Below are 24,156 nucleotides of genomic sequence, written 5' to 3'. Positions count from 1 at the left end.
TGTGAATCCTGTTCTCACAGCGAACAAACCCTTGTGACTCCTGTATGAGGTGCTTATTCCCATTTTATAGAAAAAGATGCAGTAAACAGCAGCAGGGAGGGGCAAAGTGATCTATGCCCAAGGGGGCCAGACAGCAAGGATGGCCTAGGGCTTAGAGCACTGGCCTGGGACATGGGAGGACCCGGTTCAATTCCCCACCCTGACAAAGGCCTCCTGTATGACCTTGGGTGAGTCAAAAAGGTTACGTCTCTATGGCAGTCCTAGGGTGTGACCGCAGCTCATGTAGACTTACCCAAGCTGGTTAGATTGAAGCTAGCTTGGGTCCCGGTGTAGCGAAGCCCTGTCGGCGTGGGCTTTGGCGAGCTGTGTACCCACCTGGAACCCTGGGTAATTACTCTCAATTACACAGCTTCACTGCTGCATGACCTAACCTAGCTAGGTTAAGGCTAGCGTGTGTGTGTCTATGAGCTGCAGGGGAGACATGCCCTAAGTGTCTCTGTGCCTCAGTTTCCCCCTCTCTACAATGTAACAGCCCTGCTGCCCAGGGGTTATGAGGATAAATACACTAAGGCCCGTATGGTGGTGGGCCAGAACCTGAGATAGATACAGCTGGGGTTACAATGTCCTAGCTTCTGGTCCTGTGTGTGGCGTGCTGCTCTGTGATGCCAGCAGGGTCTGTGTCGGTCCAGGAAGTTTCCGTGCCCTGTGATATTAAATCCTCTGTCTTCCTTTTCTTAGACTCTGCTGGATTCTTCACCATGGGTGACATGAAGACCCCGGATTTCGATGACCTCTTGGCAGCTTTCGATATTCCGGACATCGACACCAACGAGGCCATCCATTCTGGCCATGAGGAGGCTGAGGCTCACATCAAGCAGGTCCCTGGGGAGCCCGTGGCCCCTGAACACGTCCTCCCCCACGCGGACATCACTGCCGTCAGCGTGATAGTGAAGAACACTGTCTGCCCCGAGCAGCTCGACCCCTTGGACGGCCGCGGCAAAGATGGGCACGGCCTTGGGCCCCGCCTGCTGCAGAATGGCTTTGGTGCCCCAGAGATGGCCAGGTCCCCCACCTCCAGGCCAGGGGAAGTGGTGGCGTCGTCCAATGGAGAGTGCTGGGCATCCAAGGAGAAAGGGGCAAAACCCATAGACATCTTTTCTCACTTCAGCCCCGATCCCCACGAGGAGAACTCTGCGGATCTGATTGACAGGTCCCGGGAAGGCAAACAGAAAGAGAGAGCCCTCTCTGTGCCCTCTCTCTCCCCATCCCCCACCCCGTCTCCTGCCCCGTCGCCAAACTGCAAAGAGCCAGCCGGAGAGAGCAACAACAGCCTCCCGCCGGCTTTCCCGCAGCCCTTTGAAACCAGCCAAGCGGGGGGCGTGAACGGGTCCCCTGCCATCATTCCCATGATCAAGAAAGAGGAGTCCGACTCAGAGGAGCTGGACCAGGGGGCCAGCCCCAAGGGTTTGGCTGCAGCCCTGCATGACAGCCCCTTGGGGCACCTGAAATCGGTCACTGTCCGCTACTCCATGGATGATTCCCCCGTCACGTCCTGGCCCAGTTCAGATCCAAACCTTGACAGTAGCACCAGCAACCTCCCCGAAGTGAAACACTCTCCCACCAGCCCTCAGGAGTCGTTCTTCAAACCTTCCCCACTGGCGGAGGGAAGCCCCGGACCCCTTGGCTCCCCCAAGCCGCTGGGGAGCATCCCCCTCAAGGAAGAGCAGGACGCTTTAGAGAAACCCCCGCGGAGCATGTCAAGCGGCGAGGAGGAGGAGGAGGAGGAGGAGGAAGATGGCAGCAATGATTCCCCCTCTTCCAGTTCCTCGCGGCCTCTCAAAGTGCGGATTAAAACCATCAAGACGTCTTCTGGTAGCATCACCCGGACGGTGACCAGAGTCTCCTCTGATTCGGAGCCGGGAGCTGCCAAGCTGCCTTCGGAGCCAAGTTCTCAGGAGGCCTCCACAGAGGACTCCATGCTCCCGGCTGCAGTGGTGAAAGAGGAGAGCGTGCTGGAGGTGCCCAAAAAGAAGACGGAGCTCTCCAGTCCCCTGAAAGTCATAGAAGGACCCAAAATTGTCAGTGTCCAGCTAGGCAATGGCACCAAAATCAAAGGGACTGTTCTTCCGGTCACCACCATCCAGAACGCCAGCAGCGCCATGCTGATCGCTGCCAGCGTAGCCCAGCAGAAATCTGTGGTGCTGCCGGGCAAGGCCGTGACGAAGAACATTATCAACCTGGTGCCGCAGACCCTCCCCAAGGCCGACACCAGGACCAACGTCAGCACGGTGACCCAGACCACCACCGTCACCACCACGGCCAACCAGAAGGTCAACGGCACTACGGTGGTGATGGTGCAGCCGCAGAAGCCTTCGCCCACCATTGCCGGCACGGTCATTTCCAGAAGCCAGTCCAGCCTGGTGGAGGCTTTCAACAAGATCCTGAACAGTAAAAACCTCTTGCCAACCTACAAACCCAACCTGAATCCTCCGGCGGACTCCAGCCTGACTCTCCCGCCCTTCGGGTATCGCTGTTTGGAGTGTGGGGACTCCTTCGCCCTGGAGAAGAGCCTGGCTCGGCACTACGACCGGCGCAGCATGCGCATCGAAGTGACCTGCAACCACTGCACCAAACGCCTGGTCTTCTTCAACAAGTGCAGCTTGCTCCTGCATGCTCGGGAGCACAAGGACAAAGGCCTGGTGATGCAGTGCTCCCACTTGGTCATGAGACCTATTGCTCTGGATCAAATGATTGGCCAGCCGGACATCACCCCCATCGTGTCAGTGACCTCCCTCACTGCTGGCAAAGTGGCTGGGATGCCTCAGGACGGCATGGCGACAGCTAATGGGGCTCAGGACCAACCCATCTTGCCCCTGAGCGGCAGCTCAGAGCAAACTAGCTATAACTGCTTCCGGTGTCTGGAGTGCAAGGAGCAATGCAAGGACAAAGCTGGGCTCGCTGCACACTTCCAGCAGGCTGTGACCACAGGAACAATCACCAGCACGGTAGGTAGAATAGCTTCGACCCCCTCCCAGAGGCCCCCTCTTATTGCAGAGCTACCAGGTGTCCTAGCGCTTTCCTGAGGGAGGCAGCATGTCTAATGACGAGACAGGGAGCATAGTGGGCAGGAGATCTGGCTTCTACTCCCAGCTTTTGCTATGGGTTCACTGTGTGACCTCAGGCAAGTCCTTTCCCCTCTGTTTCAGATTCTCCCTCTGCAGAATGAGGCTATTTACCCACAGATACAGGCATTCGAGAGCCTGAGATGAAAGGCACTGGGTATATGCATTGTTATGTTAGCAGCTCTCTATACTGCCTTGTACCTGATTATTTCCTGTATCATGTGGCTGGTATTTGCAAAATTTCTATTCACAGAGGCAGCTTCTGTTGCAGGAAACCAGTCCGTTGTAGAGCAGCGGCTCTCAACCTTTTGGGACTCGGGACCTGTTGGTAAACCTTGGTGGCCTGTTGCGACCCAGTAAATAGCTTCAGTGCAAAAAAATCTAGTTCATGAAATATCTTACCCACAATATTGAATAGACACGTCAATGTAGTAAGTACACTGTGCATACCATGGCGGCAGCTGCTGCAGCTCCGGTACGGCGCGTCTGGCTGGGCTTGGCTTCCTGCGACCTTTGATGTCGCATCACCACTCTGGTTTGGCCTAGCTCCCCTGGGGGGTCAACCAGGCCAAATTTGTGACAGTGGTGTCGCAACCTGGTACATGGAGTCACAGTGCTCCTGTTGTCATGGAGCCGAGCCTGGCCAGCCGCATGGGACTAGAGCCAAGGGTACTGACTCCCACATGACTCGTTGACACATTCTGATAGCCCAATTTTGGGTTGAATAACCTTATGGTAAAGGAGGAGGAATTGACCTGGGAGACTAAATGTGCTGCACTTAGTGAAATATGGGATGTATGCATGTGCAGAGCTTGAAGACTGCAAGGAGCAGAGGGTCAGGAAGATTGCTGAGGGCGGTGCAGGAAAGGTAATCTCAGACAACCGGATCTGTTAGCCTGGGGGAGAGTCTCCAAGGAAAGCAGGGAAGCCTACAACTGAACTGGAGAAACCTTGAAAGGGAATGATCTTAAAATGACTGGGGGTCTCTCTGCCCTGTCACTACAGTTCAGGGTCTGCTGACTCTGTACATAGATGGGCAGTTTCCAGAAGAGTTAGTGCTCCCAGTATCCGTCGTCTTAGAGAAGAACATAAAATTGCACATTCAGTTCTATGTAACCCACTTACACCTGGTCCCTTTCAATCCATGTGTATATTTCAGAGATAAGGGACAATTTCCCTGGTGTCTGTCACTTTCGTGGAATGTTAGCAATTAGCAAGTAATTAATCCTCTGTTGCACTTTTAAAAAACACATTTCTTTGTATTATCACTTGGAAAGTGGGGAATTTCTTGGAAGCACCAGACCTAAGATTTGATTCTGTGGTGTTCCAAGTAGGGTGGATTCTCCGTTGCTGGCAATTTTTAAATCATGGTTGGATGGTTTAATCAAAAAGATCTCTAGTTCAAAGAGGATTTAATTCAGGGAAGTTCTGTAGCCTGCATTATACAGGAGGGCTAAAGTTCTGTGGCCTGCGTTGTGCAGCAGGTCAGACTAGATGATCAGAATAGTCCCTTCTGACCTTAAAGTCTATGAGATGATCAGAGTGGTTTCTTCTGGCCTTAGGCCTGTGAATGGCTCTGTGGCATTTCCCCTGTAGCATTAATTATGTGCTAAGCCACCCAGGGCCTTGTAATAGGCATCAGTGTATTATTTAAGTCTGAGGGGTGGGGCAGAATTAAAGATGCTAATAAAAGATTAGGATTCTTGCTAGAATCTTGATCCGGTTGCTGCTTCCTGGTTTGTTGGCGCTAATCATGAAGTTAAGTCGGTGGAGAAGCCTGGATGTATTAGCTCCCTGCTGGAGAGCTAGGCCTGAGATTCCATCTACTTCCTGTTTGCTGCGAACACATCCTGGTTCACTCGGCGTGAGGACATCCAGCCGTCTGTCAGCATTAAAGCGGAGTCTAGATTGATCTTCAAAAGGCGGAATGAGCCAGAATACAGTCTGTTCCTACCTTGGTATCCAGAGTCCCATAGGGGACCTACAAATTCTGTCCACCTTAACTTTGTCCTTTTAAATTATTAAGCTCATTGGCTTCTTTCCTGTGAAAGGAATTTACTGTTCCACCTTCAGCGTTTTGTTTACTTCCGAGCGCTGTTACAGCCAGATGATTGTTTTAAAATCACACATCACCATGCTGTAGTTAAGGATGAGCATTGCTCTCTGTTTAGAGGTTGGCTGTTGGCTCTAAAATCCTCCTGCTCACTGAAATTGGCTGGGGACTCGCCGTGTTTCATGAGGATGCAGAGTGGGGATAGTGGTCCAAATTTGGGGCTATTTGAATAAGGGGTTCCTGAGCTATAGCCCTCTTACAAACAGCTGGTTCTTGTAACACTTGTTTGCACATGTCTGGGTATCTTAGTGTGTCTGTCACTCGGCATTTACTTTACCCATCACCGTATTGGGACACAATATTGAGAAAGTTATTGACCTGAGAATTTGGACTTAGAGAACAGATCCAAACTGATGTTTGTGTATGTGGGGATTAGGGGAAGGATGTGGAAATGTGCATGAGTATGAATAAGCATGGGGGGGAGGGATAGCTCAGTGGTCTGAGCATTGGCCTGGTAAACGCAGGGTTGTGAGTTCAATCCTTGAGGGGGCCTTTTAGGGATCTGGGGCGCAACAAAAAAAAAAAAAAGGGTGGGGGGGTGGTACTTGGTCTTGCTGTGAAGGCAGAGGACTGGACTCAATGGCCTTTCAAGGTCCCTTTCTGTTCTGTGAGATAAGTATATCTCCATACTAGCTGATGGCAGAGTCCCAGAGTAGGTCAGGGGGGTGTGCTGTAGTCAATGACCACCCCCCGCCCCCCCAGCCATCCTCATCGAGCAGGGGTTTGAGCTATTTCTGCCTGTTAGAATGGGATTCTTTTACACTGCTTGGAAAGTAGCCTCTAGTATCCCAGCGAAGTTAGAAGTTAGGCCTGGGCTACAGGGAGGGTTTGAATTAAGATATGCATAGCGTAGCTGAAGTCGAAGTGTCTTAGTTCAACTTACCTGGCTGTCCTCACGGCGGCGAATCGACTGCTGCGGCTCCCCCGAGGACTCCGCTTCCTCCTCCTGCCGAGGTGGAGTACGAGCATCAATTTGGGGATCGATTTATCACGTCCAGATGAGACACGATAAATCAATCCCCAATATATCAAACAGTACCCACTGATCCGGCAGGTAGTATGAGTGTCTTGAACGTACTGCTGCTCTGCATATTGCAATGCTGTGTATGATGCCTGTGCACAGCTCACGCAAAGTGTACTGCAGGGCGTCCCGCAAACCAGGGTCAACCCACAAGGACTCGCCTCCGGAGGGACCCGGACGGGCGCTGGAGAGGCGTGTGAAAGTGTATCTGACATCAATCATGGAGTAGCTCCGGGCGACGTGTTCCGGTGCTTCAACTCCAGTCGTGCTCCCAGATCGTGAGATCGAGTCCTGCCCTCAGCAGGCCTTTGAGGATGAATGCTGGGCACCAGTGTGCTAGGTTTGGCTTGGGTGGCACCGCTTTCTCAGCTGATACAATTTCCAGCACGGTGTTTCAATGTGACTCGTGCAAAGTGTTCTGCGGGCAGGTGATCGTGTACCTGGAGAACAGGTTCCGCCCTGAAGCGCTGATGCAGCGCGCTCTTGCACAGCTGGAGTTACGGATAGCATGCGGAACATCAGAAAGGCTGGGCTTTCAAGGCCTCGCTATGTTACAGAGGCTGATGGAGAGATTCCCAAAGGGTTCGGAAAGCTCCTTGGAGCACAGTGGGTGTTAGCGAGGAGTAGCATGGATGCGGCGCCTTTGGAGAACAGGTGGTGGCTCTTGGAGGGTGTGGATACTGCAACCGGAGGTGGAATTGCCAGCTTGGGTCGAGCTGTGATTAAGCTAATGTTAAATAGCAGTGGGAGGGGCTTGTCGCGCAAGGACTTGGTGTCCATCTGCCCCAGGAGGGAGCAAGGTCTTTTCAAGGCTAAAGTCAGCTAGAATAGTGGTGTGCAAACTTCCCCCCCTTACCATTAACGGACTCTGTCTGTGCCCCCACCCCCAGTTACACACAACCAGGGCAGTGTTGGCACTAGGCATAAGCAGAGTAAGCAATTGTGTAGGGTCTGAGAAGCCCAAGGGGGCCCCCTAGTCGCTGCTTGTTGTTGTTGTTGTTGTTATGGCTCCAGTTGTTCACTGATTCCATGATTTTATGTGATCTCTGCACCTCCACCAGCCTGGGGTACACTGCCTCTGGGTTGCGTGGCCTGCTGAGTTGGGGTGGACGTGGCGCTCCTTCCCTGCCCTCTGTAGAGTCACTGTCATGTGCCACCTGGTATCACTGCTTGCCCCTCCCCCCAAAAAACAATCTGCCAGGACGCACCCCACAGTTTGTCATCAGTGTCTGCCAAGATGTGGGGCCATATTCTTGGGGCATCTGTCGGGGCTGTGGCGAGCAGATTCCTCTTCCAGGCTGTTGGGCTGAGGTGCCCTTTGAAGGCCTCTGAGAAGAGGTGAATGGGCAAGTGCTGCTAGCAGCCATGGGAGGGATGGAGCGTGCCCCCGGCTTCTAGAGCTGCTGAGAGTGGACGCTGGGCATGTCACAGGTTGGATGGTCACGCTCCTTAGCCAGCCAGGGCACAGCCTACGACCAGATCTGCTTTAAGCTGAAGGTGGAGGGGTAGATAAAGGAGCAAAGGGGAGAGATAAAATATGCTCTGGGGAGGGAGGGGCCGTGATAGGGAGATGCACACCAGCCTCCTTGCGAATGCTTAGTTACAGTAACCCACATGGAATGAAACTTTCAACCCCTTGTGAAATAACCCAGGCCTGTGCTTTCTCTCCCTGCCCTGTCAGCAACCGCACCCTCCAGACATTTCCCTGCAGGGCCATGCTCACCACTGCACTACAACAAAATGCACGGGGGGGGAAGGACCCTTTGAGAATCGCACAGCATCCTTTGCCTACCACGGCAGCACCTTACCTTCAAACCAGCTGATAATCACGCCTCCCTCCACTAACCCCGCCTCCTGCACAGAACAGCTCTTTCTGGTTCAGAAAAAGAATTCACTGCTGAGAAGTGTCGGTCCCGCCAAGTTAAGGGTACCTGGTGGCACCTTGTGCCTTACCAGGACATCGAGTTCAGCTCAACTCAAATTTCTGAAAAGCTGGAACTAGAGTTAAGGGAAATGCCAACTGCACCACGCAACCGTAACTCTGTCCTCTGCATGATGGCCAATACGTATCCTAGCCCTGTGCCTTGCAGAGAGTACAGAACGCTTGGGTAATAGGGCATTTGAGCGCGGGAGCGGCATCTAACACCTGTGGGCATATCTGGACACTGTTGGCATAGCCCCATCAGCCTGCACCGATAGAAGGGTTTTTCTGACAGCCTGGGAACCCCACCACCCCGCTGCGGTGACAGAAGTGCTCTTCTGCATCTACGTGGGCGGGAGGTTGTTTGCCAGTGTAGTGGCGTTGGGCAGGACTGTGGGTTTTCTCACACCTCTGGCTGGCACAGCTGTGACTATATAATGCTTCAGTGTAGGCCAGGCCTAATGCAAAACGTGTTTAGATCCGATGTGCACCAAGTCCACTCCAGAGGTGCAAGGCACAATGGTTGAACTGTACAAGGCCATAACCCCTCTTACGCCCTCTTCAACTTTATCCCTCAACCCCACAGACCACGTCTGCCAATTGCCATGGCAGGAAAGCGCCATGTATTGCTACTGACATGACCTACACAACTTCCTTGTGTCTCCTTACTACTGTGTCACCCTTACCGAAGGATTTCCAGGGGCAATTGCCAGCCCCAGGGGGCAGAGTTAAGGTGATGTTGCGGGGATGGCATGTACCTTACCTCTTTATTTCCTGGCTTTCAGAAGTTTAGCTGAATTCAAATGTTCTGGAAAGGCACAAGATGCCATCAGGCAACCTTAACTCTGCACTGACAAAGTGAATTAACAAGAGGCCATTAGAATTACAAGGCTACTGTACTGTCCTTCTTTCCCTGTGTTATGTCCTTGATGTCTGATCTCAGATGCCCAGATCTGGTTATGACTGGTGCTGGCTCCCACCCCACCCCCTCCTGTCTGCTTTTCCTTTGTTGTTTAAATCTCTTGTGCTGCCTGAATTTGTCAGCAGAGTTTTCTCTGCTTCAGTAACTCCTGGGATCGGACAGAGCTGGCGTGAATACGCACATGGCTCTGGAAGCTCGATCTAATTGCAGCTTTGGTTGCCAAATCTAAATAAGGGCGCTCCTCAGACATACGTGCCTCCCCACCCCACCCCTTAGGAAAAGCCAGGACTGGTGTGTCCTGCAAAGTGCTGTCCCAAGCATGCGAGCCTGGACTCAGCGATGGAGTGCCGATCTGGGCCCCTTGAGTTCTGAGAGTCTGTCCTAGCTACGGGGTATTGCAGTCCCTTTCCTCCATTGTTGAGAGACTCGCCAGCCCCCCTACAACAAACAGCTCCGCGCCCATAACTCCTAGGCTGCTTGGAACGAGTCTTGGCTGCTTTCTTTTGTCCAGTCCATTGCTCCCTGGTAATTTCTTGCTGCTAAACTGTACTCGAAGGACTCCTCCTAGTCCGTTGGCCCCGAGCCTGAGTAATTATAGGGCGAGGTACCTGGGGGAAACAATGCAAGGGGCCTAGAGAGGAGAGAGAGGAGGTATATGGCAGCCGGCTCTAGGCTGTGCATTTATGCAGCACCCCTTAAATTCCAGATGCGTCCAAAGCACTTTACAGAGTCACGGGAGCCGTCAGCATTGAAAGGGTTAATTCAAGCTTTTTCTGTCCTTCTCAGACTCCTGCACGCACTCCTCCTTTCTTCTTCCATCCACTGGCTCCAGCTGGCGACCTTGGCTTCTCCTCCCACGGCTCCTTCCTCCCACCCTTCCTGTGGCCCCCTCCGCCTCCTGAAATCCTCATCCAGGCTTCTGCTTCCCTCTTAACGACTGCAGCCCCCCTAAGCTTGGCCTTCTGCACATGCCAACCAACCGCGGCTCTTCCAGGTACAAAGACCTGCAGCTCTGCTGCCAGGATCCAGTTCCAAGCTGCCCTCTGGTTTTATGGATTCACACAGACCTGGGTTGGGGGTGTCTCTCTCTCACTTTTGGCTTCTCTGGCCGCCTGCTGTGGCTTCCTGGATCCGCTTCCCCTCAGCTCCTGCCTTTCGGTATCTCACTGCCTCCTTGAACCTCTTCTAAGCTCAGCTGGAAATATCCCCTTCCCCTCCCTTGTCCGTACCTCTTAATGTCTCTCCCCCACTCTAATTGACTCTAGTACAATGGCAGAAGGGGGTGGGGGTGGGGGTGGGGGTATCTGAAACCAATTTGGATGGAAGATGTACTGCAGAGCGAAATTCCTAACAGACGCTCTGGCTTGCGTCGAACCGGCATCTTCCACCTGTTTGTTTTCATTTAGACTTTTGAGAAGCAGAAAAAGGCGCTTTTCTGCCACGCTTTGTGTTGTCCTACTAGCCACCGGGAAGCGAGTCAGTACAAGCAGCAGCCGCCCACGGGATACAAGTCACTGAACCAGTGCTGCAGCACCGACGCAATCGACATACTCGGCCCTCGCTAAGCATTTCCCTCCAAGCAGCCTGGCCGGAGGGCTGGCTTTGGGCTGTTCTGGTTCGCACTGACTGTGGCGTATTAATGTATATTGCAGACGAGAGTTATTATCCTGGCTCTGTTGAGTGACCATGGACAAGTCTATGTGCCTCAGTTTCCCCTCCTACCTTGTGTCTCTTCTCTGTTTAGTTCATACGCTCTTTGGGGCATGGATTCTGTTACCATGGGGTGGGTACAAAGCTGTTGAGGCACCTAGTGGCAGTAACAAGCAGGGCCTTTTCTCAATCCGACCGGATGAGTTTAGACGGCATCTCGTGCCATGGGGCCCTGATCTCAGCTGGCCTCTAGGCCAGGGGTGGCTAACCTGTGGCACTGGAGCCAGGTGTGGCTCTTCAGAAGTTAATATGTAGCTTCTTGTATAGGCACTGACTCCGGGGCTGGAGCTACAGGCGTCAACTTCCCAGTGGGTCAGGGGGTGCTCATTGCTCAACTCCTGGCCCTGCCACAGGCCCTGCCCTCACCCCCTCCCCTGAGCCTGCTGTGCCCTCGCTCCTCCCCCTCCTGCACACCACGAAACAACTGGGGAGGGAGGGGGAGGCTCTGATCAGGTGGGTGGGAGGCGCTGGGAAGGGGGGAGCTAATGGGGGACTGCTAACATATTACTGTGGCTCTTTACCAATGTACATTGGTAAATTTTGGCTGTTTCTCAGGCTCAGGTTGGCCACCCCTGCTCTAGGCGCTACCATGATACTAACCCTTGCCTGCCTCCCTGGGCTGGGTTGGAAAACAGTTTAAAAACAGCCCCCCACTTTGCAAAATCAAAACTTGTGTCAGGCCTAGTTCAGCCACGCACCCACCACTTCTTTATACCATCCGCTGGGCTTGGCTTGATGTTCACAGGTTTTCCCGGGGCTCCGAATACAGCCGGAAGGGAAGGGGACATGTGGCCAGTGTGTTGCTCTTGCACAACCTAGTGAAGTCAGTGGCGGCTGGAGGTGCCACGTGATGGATGCTCATGTTACCTGTGCTTGCTTTCCCCCCAGGTGTGCACGACTTGCCCCATGATGATGCCCAATCCCTGCAGCTTTAACGCTCATCAACGGATGCACAAAAACCGACCCCCCCACGTGTGCCCCGAGTGTGGCGGGAACTTCCTCTTGGCGAACTTCGAGGCCCACCTGAAGGAGGCCTGCCTGCATTTCTCCAGGAGGGTGGGATACAGGTACGACGCTGCAGCTCTGCGGTGCTTCGTGGGCTTGTGACCACCCTGGTCTTCCCGCAGGGCTGGGGGTGGGTCCTGGGTCCATCCCAGCTAGATAGGAGTAGCCTGGAGGGGTCCCAGTCAGGTGAAGTTGAGAAGCACTGGGCTAGCCCTGTGGCACAGATTTTGGGTTACAGATGCCGCAGGGAAAGGTTTCCGGGCAAATTCTTTCTGCTTAGCTCAGTCACTGGTGCAACGTGGAGGATGAACTGTCAGTTTTGCTTCCTCCTTCTGGCTGTCGTCATTTCAACTGCTGGCAGAGAATTTTCCTGTTATAAGAAGAGGCAGGAGCTGCTAGGTCAGCAGTTCAAATCCAACACGGGTTGGTTGTGACTGAGCCGTGGGATGGCTGGTGGCCGTATGAAATAGGAGGGGTTGGGGGGGATAGGAGGTGAGTCTCATTCCAGTTCTTTCTGGGCAGATGTCTCCACCATCACAGCTGGGATTGTCAATCTCAGCAGAGGCCAGGGAGCGAATGGTGGCGGAGCCTGGCCCTTCTGGTAGGAATCTGATTCACCCCGTGGTGCATCTGGCCTGTTAATAAAGAGGCTGCCTGGATCCAGGATTGCCAACTGGTCTCCTGTTGCCAGCAGCTAGGAGAGGAAGGATGCTCCAGCTGTTAGGACTCTAGCCCTAGACATGGGAGACCCGGTTTCAGTTCCCTGTTCTGCCACAAAACTTCTTGTGTGACCTTGGCCAAGTCACTTTGCCTCTGTGGCCCATCTGTCCAGTATGGTGAATAGCCGTGCCCTATCCTGCCTCACAGGGATGTTGAGTGTAGACAGGATGTTTAAAACAAACCTAAGGAAGAACATCTTCACACAAGGCACAGTTATCCTGTGGAACTCATTGCAGGGGGATGTTGTTGTGAAGGCAGAAATGACTGGGTTCAAAAAAGAACTAGACAAGTTCCTGGAGGATAGGTCGGTCCATCAATGGTTGTTAGCTAAGATGGTCAGGGATGCAACCCCCTGCCCTGGGTGTCCCTAAACCTTCAAGTGGCAGAAGCTGGGACTGGATGACAGGGGATGGATCACTTGATAATTGCCCTGTTCTGTTCATTGCCTTTGAAGCATCTGGCACTGGCCACTGTTGGAGACAGGATACTGGGCTAGATGGACCTTTGGTCTGACCCAGTGTGGATGTTCTTAAAAATACATTACAGATTATGAAGCGGTTTGAGGTAAGCGCTGTCTGAGAACTAGGTGGTGTTATTCCATTCACATTAATTATCTTCAGCAGAACTCCGAACTGGTGCTGTTCCCTGCTCTCTCCCTCTTTGAACAGCTTCCTGTACCCTGTAGGAGGGATCCAAAACACTATAGTGAGTCAGCCCGTTCCTGGGCAATAACGCAGGCTCTGTGGGGCAGAGAGCTCCCAGCGGAGCAGTGCAGCTGACGACGGACAAGCAGCTTGTGGGAACGGCCCTGTATTCATCCCATCGTTTCCAAGTAGAAATCTGTTTGTTTGACTGCTTTGACTTTGACTGTAAAGTCTCTCTTGACATTCCTGGCAGGGGTGATTTTGACCCCCCCCCCCCCCCCGGTTAAAGCATGGTGATCAGATAGGAATGCATTAGCTGACTGTACTGCAGTAGCTGTCCCCCATGCTCAGCAATTGATCTTACTCTGTTAACCATTAGACAGTGACCCTCGCCAAAGGGATAAAATCCAGGGTAGGGGAGAGGTGGACCAAAGAGCAGCAGATGCGCTTGCCTCTAGAAAGGGGCAGAGGAATTCCAGCTGGGCACATGTCACTAAGCCTGCTTTGAACTCTGCCAACGCACAGCCCAATGTGGGCTGCCTTTGCTCACTGGTTACCGGCGTGGGGGAAGTCCCCAACCTAACCCTGCCCCTCTGAAATAGCCACCTTACCGTGTGTTCTTGCTTCCAGGTGCCCCAGTTGCGCCGTGGTGTTCGGAGGGGTGAATTCCATAAAGTCCCACATCCAGACCTCGCACTGTGAGGTTTTCCACAAGTGCCCCATCTGCCCCATGGCGTTCAAGTCGGCCCCCAGCGCCCACGCTCATATCTACACGCAGCACCCGGGGTTCAGCAATCAGCAATCCAAGTAAGTAACCTCAGTCGGGTACCACCGCAGGCTGGGATCTGGGGAGCAGACCCAGGGCCCTACCCACTCAATAGCTGGAGGGGGAGACCTCTGAGGAAAGCTCTCTGGTGCTCGGGGAAGGGGAGGAGGAAAGACCGTGCCTCAATAAGCACAGTAGCTAGTAGCTAGGGAGCGCTGTGCCGTTCAGGCGGCCGTCTGGGAGGGAAAACCAGAGGCCCTGACAACTTGTCATAAAAGAGCCCACGGTGTGTTTTGCAAGACTAGACTGTGCTCAGCCTGATCTGGAGAGCGGCGCCGGCTCTTGAGTTTACAGCACAGGACCTCCTGGATTCTGTTTCTACCCCTGAGATCAGGGCCACACTCAGCAGTTAGGTCAACCCAGCTACAGTGCTCAGGGGTGTGAAAAAATTACTGAGCTCTGTAGTTAAGCTGACCTGACCCCTGTGTAGACAGCGGGAGGACGATGGAAGAATTCTTCCATCCACCTCGCTACCACTTCTCCGGGGTGCGGATTAACTACAGCAACAGGAGGACCCCTCCTATTGCCGTAGGGAGGGTCTACACTGAAGCATCGCAGTGGCACTGTACAGTAACTCCTCGTTTAACGTTGTAGTTATGTTTCTGAAAAATGCGACTTTAAGCAAAACAATGTTAAGCAAATCCAATTTTCTCATAAGAATTAATGTAAAGGGGGGGGTTAGGTTCCAGGGAAGTGTTTTTCACCACGCTGTATGTTTTAAACAAACAATTTAATACTGTTCACAGCTATGATGATTGTGAAGCTTGGTTGAGGTGGTGAAGTAAGAGGGTGGGATATTTCCCAGGGAATGCCTTGCTGCTTAATCAGTGGTTCTCAAACTGGTGACCCCTTTCACATAGCAAGCCTCACTCCATATTTCACACCATTAGAAATGCTGGAGGCAAAGCAGGGTTTGGTGTGGAGGCTGACAGCTCGCGACTCGCCCATGTAATAACCTCATGATCCCCTGAGGGGTCCCAGCCCCCAGTTTGAGAACCCCGGGCTAAATGATGAACTAGCACTGGGCTGAGCCCTCAAGGGTTAATACATTATTAATTTAGCCTCTCGCTCTGGGAGGCAGCAGGAATGGAGGAGAGGGGAGACAGCATAGCAGACAGAGGTAGACACACACCTTGTGTGTGGGGGAGAGAGAGAGAGAGAAATGCACACTGCCCCTTTAAGTAAACTGACCCACTCTTAAGTGCATTGTCTTTTTAAGTGGATCAGGAAGTTGACAGCAGCTGCTGCCCCAGGTTCTCTCTGTGTCCCCACCCTGCTCTGTATGGAGAAGAAAGAGTAAGCGGGGTATAGGAGCAGGGGGGAGGGGGACACCCTGACATTAGCAAGCAGGAGGCTCAGAGAGCAGCTCCAAGGCAGAGGGCAGGAGCAGCACATGGCAGTGGGGGGAGGAACAGCTGCAATTGGTAGCCTGCTGGGCAGCTGCTGAACAGGGAACTTAGGGGAGCGGGGAGCTGACAGGGGGCTGCCGGTACACCCTGGTTCCAAGCCCCCACCAGCGAGCTCCAACCGGCTGCTCTTCCTGCAAGCAGTGGAGGAAGCAGGCGGCTGCCAAATGATGTTAAGAAGGGAGCATGGCACAACTTTAAACCAGCATGTTCCCTAATTGGTCAGCAACGTAACAATGAAACAGCTTTAACCGGGACGACTTTAAGTGAGGAGTTACTGTGCTGCTTCAAGTGTAGACAAGCCCCAAGTCACTTGCGGGTGGCCCAAGGCAGCTACTCGACGTTATCTTTTTTGTGGCTCTGTCTGTAAAATGGGTCTAAATACGCCTGGGCTTGGGGGTTGAGTGGTAATGAGAGGAAAGTGCTTTGAGATCCTTGGATGAAAGGTGCTGGATAAGAGCTCTGTTAGAGTCTCTCTCCCTACCCAGCACTCTGCTGCCCCCCATTGGAGGAGCTAAAATAACAGAACACTTTCCTCATGGTAGCTCAGTTGGATCTATGCTTCCCTTTGGAAGCACACGGTGTCCGCCGTCCTCCTGTGTGCTGCTCCGATTAGGGAAGAAACTCAAGAGATTGAATTATGTTGAATCAGCAGTGTTGCGTAGTGGGCAGGACGTTGGCCCAGAACTTGGAGACCTGAGTTCTATTCCCAGCTCTGCCGCTGAGCAGCTGGGTGATCTTGGGCAAGTCACTTCCCCTCTGACTCTGTCTTCGATTGTTGGCTCTCTGGGACAGGCACTGTCTGTACAGCACAGAGCATTATGGGGCCCTGATCTCAGCTGGCCCTGGTATGTAAATATTCCTTGAGGGCTTTTTCATGTTTGAACCAAATTCAGGGAAACGTTGATTGATTATTTCTAACCTGCCCCTTCTCCTCTCCCCCTGCCCCCTTGATTTTCAGGATGATTTACAAATGTGCAATGTGTGACACAGTCTTTACCCACAAGCCCCTGCTCTCCTCTCACTTTGACCAACACCTGCTCAACCAGAGGGTCAGCGTTTTTAAGTGTCCCGACTGCCCGCTGCTCTTCGCCCAGAAACGCACCATGCTGGAGCATCTAAAGGTAAGTCGGGCACCAGAGCCCCATTTACTAGAGGAAGGTGAGGTCTGAGTTGGCTCCCCCCGAGCGCTATTCCCTGACTCCCCGTGTCCTTGAGCAAGTCACGCCCTTCCCTGTGCCTCAGTTTCCCCACATGTAAAGTGGGGATGGTCCTAACCATGTTGCGGAGCTGTCACAATGCTACTGTTCACTAAAGCCCCAGCTTTCCACAGGCCTAGCCTGGACGTTCTCCACCTGGCAGCGGTCTGGCAGGGCAGCGTATTGGTGCCTGGATGTGTTCAGCACTTTCGTGTGATGCTACCTGTGCTGGGATTGGCCTGTGAACCAGCCAGGCCTGTGTGCCGGTCCCTAGAAGTCTGTGTAACAAGTTTTAGTATTTGTCAGGCCAGCCCCTTCCAGTATATCCATAGATGATTAGTTCTTTGGGACAAGGACTGCGTCTTCACTGTCTGTACAGCGCCTAGCACGTGGGTGCCCCGATCACGGCCACTGAGTGCCACTGCCATCTCCTGTGGTGCTAGGAACGAACACACACACACTCACTTGTCCACCTCCTGCCTTTCCCCATTCCGGAGCATAGACACACCTTTGCTGGCTGTGTGGGGCGAATGGGAGTCTCAGGCTTCCGGATGCAAGCTGATGACCTCGGAGGGGACAGACAGGTTTTTCCCCCTTCTCCTCCAGCATGGCAGGATTGGGGAAACACTGGCTTGCCTTCCCCCCAGGATCGCTGCCTGGCATGGGCTGCCGCTGGAACCCAGATCCGAGCCTTAGCAGGCTGATGCCCCGTCTGTGTTTTTTCAGAACACTCACCAGCCGCAGAAGCCCAAGGAGGACGTCACCAAGAAGCCAGTTGCTCTGCTCACCCCCAAGGAGGAGCCCGTGGAAGCCCCCATCTCCAAGATATCCACGTCGTCGTCGTCCTCCTCGGAGGAAGACGAGCCGCCCAGCTCCCCAGAGCCGCGCAAGGCAAAGCGGACTCGCTTTCAGCGCAAGACGGATGCGAGCAAGTCGAAAAGTAGTGGCTGGACGTGCGGGATGTGTCACTCCTGGTTCCCAGAGAGGGACGAGTACGTGTCCCACATGAAGAAGGATCACGGGAAGGTGAGAGGGAATCCTTGGGTGGTTGCTGGCCCAATGGGAGGAGAGCTGGTGGAGTTTATCCACTGGGAACCTGGCCCTGTTGAAACACCAAGGTGGTGGGGAAGGCAGTGTTTGTATTGCACAGAGCAGAGGCCTGCAGATCGGGATTCCTGGGATCCATTCCCAGCTGGGGCAGGGTGTGTTCTCTAATGGTTACAGCAAGAGTTGGGTCTCCTGGTTCTGTTCCTGACTCGCTGTGTCACCCTGACAAGTGACCCCTTCTCCATGCCTTAGTTTCCCCATCCAATAAAAGCCCCGTGCAACGGGAGAAGGGGCTTTCCGGTACACCTTGAGAATGGGCTGATGCAATGGCAGGGCATGTGGCATGACCAGTTCTCTTGCTTCTTCCAGTCGGTGAAGAAGTTCCCGTGCCGTCTGTGCGAGCGTTCGTTTTGCTCCGCCCCCAGTCTCCGGAGACACGTGCGAGTGAACCACGAGGGGATCAAGCGAGTCTATCCCTGCCGGTACCGAGCAGCCACCTCCTCCTTCTGGTTTCGGGGGGCGAAAGGGATCTAGCTCACCACTCCCTTCCATCCGAAGCTCGGGGTGGGAGGTGTCCATGCAGTCCACAAGGCTGTCAGAGCCAAGGGAGGCTGGGAGCTTGGACTCCTGGAATGTAAATCTAGTGGTCAGATCAGGGCCACTGGGTGGGTCATAATCCTGAGTTCCCTGCCCTGCTGTTGGGGAGAGTGTGCTGCAGTGGTTAGAACAGGGGACTAGGAGTCGGGACTCCTGGGTTCTAGACCTGGTTCTGCCACTGCCTTACTGTGTGACCTCTGGGTAGATAACATCACCTCTCCAAGCCAGTTTCCCCAGGGGAGGTGGGCTTGACGCCCGCCAAGCACTTTGAGATGGAATTAGTAGACCAGGTCTAGGAGTCGTTTGTTCACCTCCAGTGGGCGAGGTGTCCAAGGGAGCCTCATTACGTGCCTGGCTCTGGTCCCTCCCAGGTACTGCACCGAAGGCAAACGCACCTTCAGCAGCCGGCTGATCCTGGAGAAGCACATTCAGGTGCGGCACGGGATAAAGGTGACCGACCAGACCAAGAGCCAAGAGGTCGTCATTGCCCGGATGGGACCCGGAAGCTTGCAGGTAGGGGGCTGATGGCTGCACGGATGGATGCTCAGAGCTGTGAGAGAGTGGGGGTGGAGGGGTTAAAATAACTTCCAAACAATGCAGCCACCTCTCCAGGGGGAACATGGCTGCCCTTAGAACAAACCACAGCTCCGTAGTGCAGCAGGTCCAGGCAGGAAGCAAAGGGGGGTTTATGGAGGTAAATGTCATTGAACTGGGATGTGAAGTGAGCACTAGCGGGATAGCGATGGGGCTCCTCCCTCAGCACTGTTCCCACTAGTGCATTCATCCTGACCTGGCCCCATCTGAATCGCTTTGTGCGGCTCCCTGGCTTTTGGCTGATGGTCTCCTGTCTGACTAGTTGACTTGAGAGGCCAGCAGCGGCAGGGAATACAGAGCAGCAGCGTTTCGTAGTGGGGGCTGTGGAGTGTGTGTACTGAGGCCAAGGAGCAGATGAGGGCGGGGCTGAGTCTGCTGCCGGGGCTGGCTGATCGTGTGTTGGGATTTTCGTCCAGCCAGAGATCTCACGGCTGGAAGGGAGCCAAAGGATCATCTTGTCTGAGCTCCTTGGAGCTGCTCCTGTCCCCTGCCACGAGACACGGGAGGGACGTGCTCATTGCGTGGGGCAGGCCTTTGTCTGGTCCAGGCCCTGCCCGGCATTCGGGGTCAAGCCTCTCCAAACTCCTCCCCACAGGTGTCCAGCAGGAAGCGGAAACTCTCCTCGGACGAGGGCGATTCGTGTAGCGAGGAGCCGGACAGCACCACGCCGCCCTCCAAGAACCCCAAGGTGGACCGCAAAGCCCCCTTCCGCTGCCGCAAGTGTGGCTACGTGGCCTGCAGCGCGGCCGAGTTCCAGGAGCACATCCCCCAGCACAGGACAGACGAGAGTTCCCACCAATGTCGGGAGTGCGGCCTTTGCTTCACCTCCCAGGTCTCCCTCAACCGCCACCGCTTCATCACCCACAAGAAGAAGAAGGGGGCGGCAGAGGTGGAGGAGCCCAGCCCCCGCAGCGGCCACGAGGGAGGGGCCCAGCGCTTGGCCGACGGTAAACTCGCGTGCAAGGTGTGCGGGAAGGGCTTCGACACCCAGCTCAACCTGAAGACGCACTTCCGCACCCACGGCATGGCCTTCATCAGAGCCAGGCAGAACGTGAGCCCCGAGAACTAGTGGAGAGGGAGAGGGCAGCGTGTGTATATAATCTCTGCACAGAGCTCGTTGGCTGGCTCCCAGCTGGGCCCCCCCCCCGCACCGTTTCAGTACGTAGGTTGGATATGTAAAGCTGTGAAGAGAAACGAGCTCCTTATTTATAAACCTAGAGGAATGTCGGACGGATCCGCTCTCTGGCTTCTCTCGGTTGGTGGCCCGGCTGAGGCCGACGCGGTTCGGGGAATTGGGCTGGTTTACAGTGTAGGAAGCAAGAGCTCAGCGAGGGCAGGAGTTGGAGGTCTAGCCTAGCTCTGAGACTACACGGGCAAGCAAACGGTTCGTACGCTGCTCTGAATGATAACGAGGGACGTGGCCCGCTCTGTTCGAGCGCGTGTTCGGATTGTCATGGGCGGTGGCTTCCCTTCATTGGAACAGGGCAGTTAGTCATCCCTTCCCAGGGGCTGTCTCCCAGCTCAGAGGGCAGCGCTCCGGTGCCAGGATGTCATTTGCAGGCTCAGCTTCTTAACGGTCCCCTTGCCTGAGCCCTGTTTCTGCTCTTTCTGATGGGGGCTTCCCCTGCTTACTGGGAGTCTGCCTCTCCCACATTTGGACTTATCCGAAGGGAGTCCTTTCTCTCCGTGAGCGTTGATGTGGGGGAAGCCTGGGAACCGCCTGGGAATTTAAGTTACTGTGTTGATAAGATGTTCACAGCAGGATCCAACGTGTTCTTTTTTTTTTTTTGTGTGTGTAATGTTGCTTATTTTGTATTTTCATCTGGAGCTCCGGGAAGCAATCTTGGCCTGACTCAGTTAGTTGCCTGGTATCTTAACTGACAGCGTCAAGCCGAGTTTTCGTGGTTTGTTCACTAACTATATTCACCCATTGAATGCATGTGTTATGAATCCTCTTCACAGATTCACTTGCACTAACTTAACTTAACATGATTCTGGGGTTTGTACTAACTGAAATATACGTGTAGGGTTGATGGCTGCAGGTGGTCTGGATTTAAAAGGAAACATTTGGCTATTAAGCTGCAGGTGACAAGCAGAACTGCACAACTCTGTGTGCTTGCATATGTGTGTGTGTGTGTGTGTCTTGAAAATGAAAGCAATAACCTCCAGGAAGTGAGGTGTGGCAGGGAAATGGACTGCGAGCCAGGGCAGTGCAGTTAACCCTGCATGTACTATATAAAGGGTGTCTGAGAAGCCAGAAACAGCTTAGTTTGGTCTTTGCCTACCTCCCAAGGCAATCCCTAGAAATCACTGAGGGGTGATTAGTCCTGATGAAGTTTTCCCCCCACCCCCTTGCTAGCGTTTGTAACAGTCTCTGCTTGTGAGCTCTTCTCTTTACCAAAAAATGAGCCAAGTTATCAGCAAATACTGAATCTCTTTACAGCTGCGAGGGTCAAAGATCAGCTGATCAAAAGCAGATATTTTGTTATGGGTGGAGATTTTATTTTTGGGTGTGTGGCCTGGGGGAGAGAGGGATCAGCACCCAAAAGGATGCACCTGAAGTCCCCTTCCCCCAGATGTTATTGGTTGAGGGCTGGGCTTGAATCTTATCTGTGGGACAAGGTGGAACTCCGTGGGCCCTGATCCGTGCTGCTGCTGCTTGGAAATGCTGGTTGCCCAGGCTGAGTAGTGAAGAAGAAGAGGGTAGCGACCCCATATACTTGCTTGGGGCTGCTGAGAGAACTTGGTTCTTGAATCTAAGGGAGCTGAGACTAGTCTGGTCAAGGCACCTGCCAGAGTTTTCCAACCTACTAAGTCCTTAAAGTCCCAGCTGGTTGTAAATAACCGGGGTAATTTAGAGGGTAAGAGAACATGCTTTGTTAGAAGCAGAAGGGGAAACTAAACCCTCTTTAAAAAAAAATTATGCAGAATTCAGTTCTTAGACTGACATAGATGCTGGCATTGCAAACTCTGCAGGGCCTCGATCCAAGATCCACAGGAAAAACCCCACCCCAGGCCATGTCCATTGATCAGAGCAAGCACTGCCCTGAAATTCCCCCCTTTGGTTCAGCTTTCATCTCCCCCTCCACTTCAAGTTCTGGGTCCCTCATCTGCCACTGCAGCACTTGCCACCTCACTGACAGCGCATTCCTGTACCACATGACCAAGCTCACAGCCAAGTTAAGGATGCGGAAGCATTTTAATAGCAGTTTTGGACCATCAGTATTGCAGCAGCATCCACAAGAATTTTCAAAACTGTGCAAATGGCTGCATCCCTAAATCATGTTTGGAGAAACGATTTCGACTTGTTTCTTGTTGCTTTGGCTTCTGTGCTCCAGTTAGGGTGTTGTGTGAGTCATTCTTATTTTGATAACTTAACTTTGGGTTATTTTTTTTAATGGTGAATAACTCTTAAACTGTGTGTAAAAAGTTCTGTAACATACACTAAAAAAAAAAAGCTACTGTTGTGATTTATTTTTTCTTGTTTTAGAAAAAGGATTTGCTGTTTTTAAGTTCAACGGGATAACTTTCTTCCCCCTCTGAAGATGGTTTGGTTGGAAGGAGCAAATGCGGTGGTTGTTTTTTTAATTCATAGTAACCAATTTTTTGTTCCAATTGAATGCTTATGCAGCAGCATTTGAGGTTTTTTAAAAAAAAACCCCACACTTTTTACTGTATAAAACTGCAATCAAATATTCCCAGTGCTTGTTGTTACAACCTGCCTTCCCACAGGGCCAGCAGCTGCAGTGGAATGGTAACTATGTTTTTAAGCCATTTAATCCCACTAGCAAGAGTAACCAAGCTGAAATGAAGGTAACTACATATTTTAAATTTCCTCCCAGTTTTTTTTTGCATTGTCTTAACTGTCTCTTCTCTCACCCCAGAAAGACTCCACTTTTAAAAAATGTATTCGCTTGGAGCTGTGAAAGTGTAAATGCTGTTCAGTAATATAGACAAACCTAAAGTTTCTACCATTTTAGAGAGGAAGAAAAACAAATTGCTTTGTAATCTGTGGTGGTCTTATTTCCCATGCAGTTCAGTGCCTTTAGATTGACTCTGCATTTTGTTTTTAGAGGGGGTTTGTGAACTGATGATTATGCTACATTAAAACCATGGGCACTGCAAAAGGCTCTCAGGTATTCTTTATTCTTGTAGTAATAATGCAATTAAAACTTTTAGTGGTTTAACTTCTGCTGTACATTGTGTTAATTAAATGGTTGCCAAGGTTTTAACTAGAGTCAGTCACGTTCAGTGCAGTTGGTTTTGGGGCCTGGTTCTACCCCTGTCAGGCTGGCGTGTGTCACATGGTCTGGGTACCAACTGGTTCACTGCCAAAGTGGCTTGGTTTGTGTTGTATTAAAGCAGCGTGGGGGGCAGTCTTACCTCGCTATGTAGGAACCTGGAGGGGATACACTAATCCTGCAAAGACCAGATTTGCCTGGCACTAAGGGTTTAAAAATTGCATCTTTTTTGTATAGGCTGCTGGATCTTCCGGGAAGCAGCAGTACAATAAAAGGAGGGGTGTATTTTAAGGGCTAGCGAAGAGCTTGCTACACAGGCCAGCATTCCCTCTACCATTGATCTAGTTAAAATTGGATTTGAACTACTGGTATGTAGCCAGCTGTGGAGCAATTAGACTGACTTTCGTCACCAGGGCAGGGCTCAGCTGAGCTGTTAAAGACTCTCTACTTACCTGAGTTAAGGGGGGAAGTTTCCAAAAAACCCTGTATGTGGCATTTACACTGTCTACATGTGAGACTATCCAAAACTAGAGGATTTATGCTGTCTGGGACTGCGCTAAGGGAGAGGTGCATTAAAGTCTCTCTGACAAGTAACAGGGTAGGAAACGAACTGTTCTTTTAGGAAGATGGGTTTTCAGTCTAGATTGCAGTCCGCTGTCTAGACACATCAAAGCAGACACTTGGGAATGAAAGCTCCCTGCAGTCTCAACGCAGGGGAAATAATGTGATAATGCTGCCTTTTAAAAACGAATGAAATCTGGAGCAGTGTCCATCTCCCCTGACCCAGGCTTCAGTGCAGGCGCTTTTAGCGTCAGGGACTCATGTAGCTTTTCCATTACTGAACCGGCCCAGTTCTGCCATTCACTTGCTGTTGCCTTTGTTTGAAGGGAAAACTCGCTCCCCTATTTACCTAGAGTTTTAGGAGCATCTGAGTCTTCCAGCTATTCCTTAGCTACCTGGGAATGGAGGAGACACCTCCCTGCAGGGTCAGGTAAAAAAGCACAACCCATCAGCTAAACGTAACCCCAGGAAACCTGCTCTTCGGTCATTCCACTGATGAGTTTCCTG

At 52.6% G+C, this 24,156-nt stretch overlaps 1 protein-coding gene across 2 annotated transcripts in view; it reads left to right on the top strand.

The window, feature by feature from the left end:
- Nucleotides 1-23,034, top strand: part of ZNF687 (zinc finger protein 687) — a 49,436-nt gene extending 26,402 nt beyond the window's left edge. The window contains exons 2-10 of one of the 2 annotated variants that reach the window (XM_075071116.1): nt 739-3,005; nt 11,698-11,876; nt 13,809-13,985; nt 16,372-16,534; nt 17,336-17,635; nt 18,026-18,138; nt 18,625-18,766; nt 19,443-19,749; nt 19,980-23,034. In XM_075071116.1, coding sequence (XP_074927217.1) covers nt 759-3,005; nt 11,698-11,876; nt 13,809-13,985; nt 16,372-16,534; nt 17,336-17,635; nt 18,026-18,138; nt 18,625-18,766; nt 19,443-19,749; nt 19,980-20,026 — 3,675 coding nt within the window. In that variant the 5' untranslated portion in view covers nt 739-758 and the 3' untranslated portion in view covers nt 20,027-23,034. Of the gene's footprint in view, nt 1-738; nt 3,006-11,697; nt 11,877-13,808; nt 13,986-16,371; nt 16,535-17,335; nt 17,636-18,025; nt 18,139-18,624; nt 18,767-19,442 lie in introns of both variants that reach the window. The other variant, XM_032781238.2, reaches the window with a different exon arrangement.
- Nucleotides 23,035-24,156: the final 1,122 nt, after the last annotated feature.

This window comes from Chelonoidis abingdonii, chromosome 11, assembly GCF_003597395.2.
Source record: "Chelonoidis abingdonii isolate Lonesome George chromosome 11, CheloAbing_2.0, whole genome shotgun sequence".
NCBI classification, from domain to species: domain Eukaryota; kingdom Metazoa; phylum Chordata; order Testudines; family Testudinidae; genus Chelonoidis; species Chelonoidis abingdonii.
Note: the sequence above shows the minus strand (reverse complement) of the source record. Positions and strands in the feature narration are given on the sequence as shown.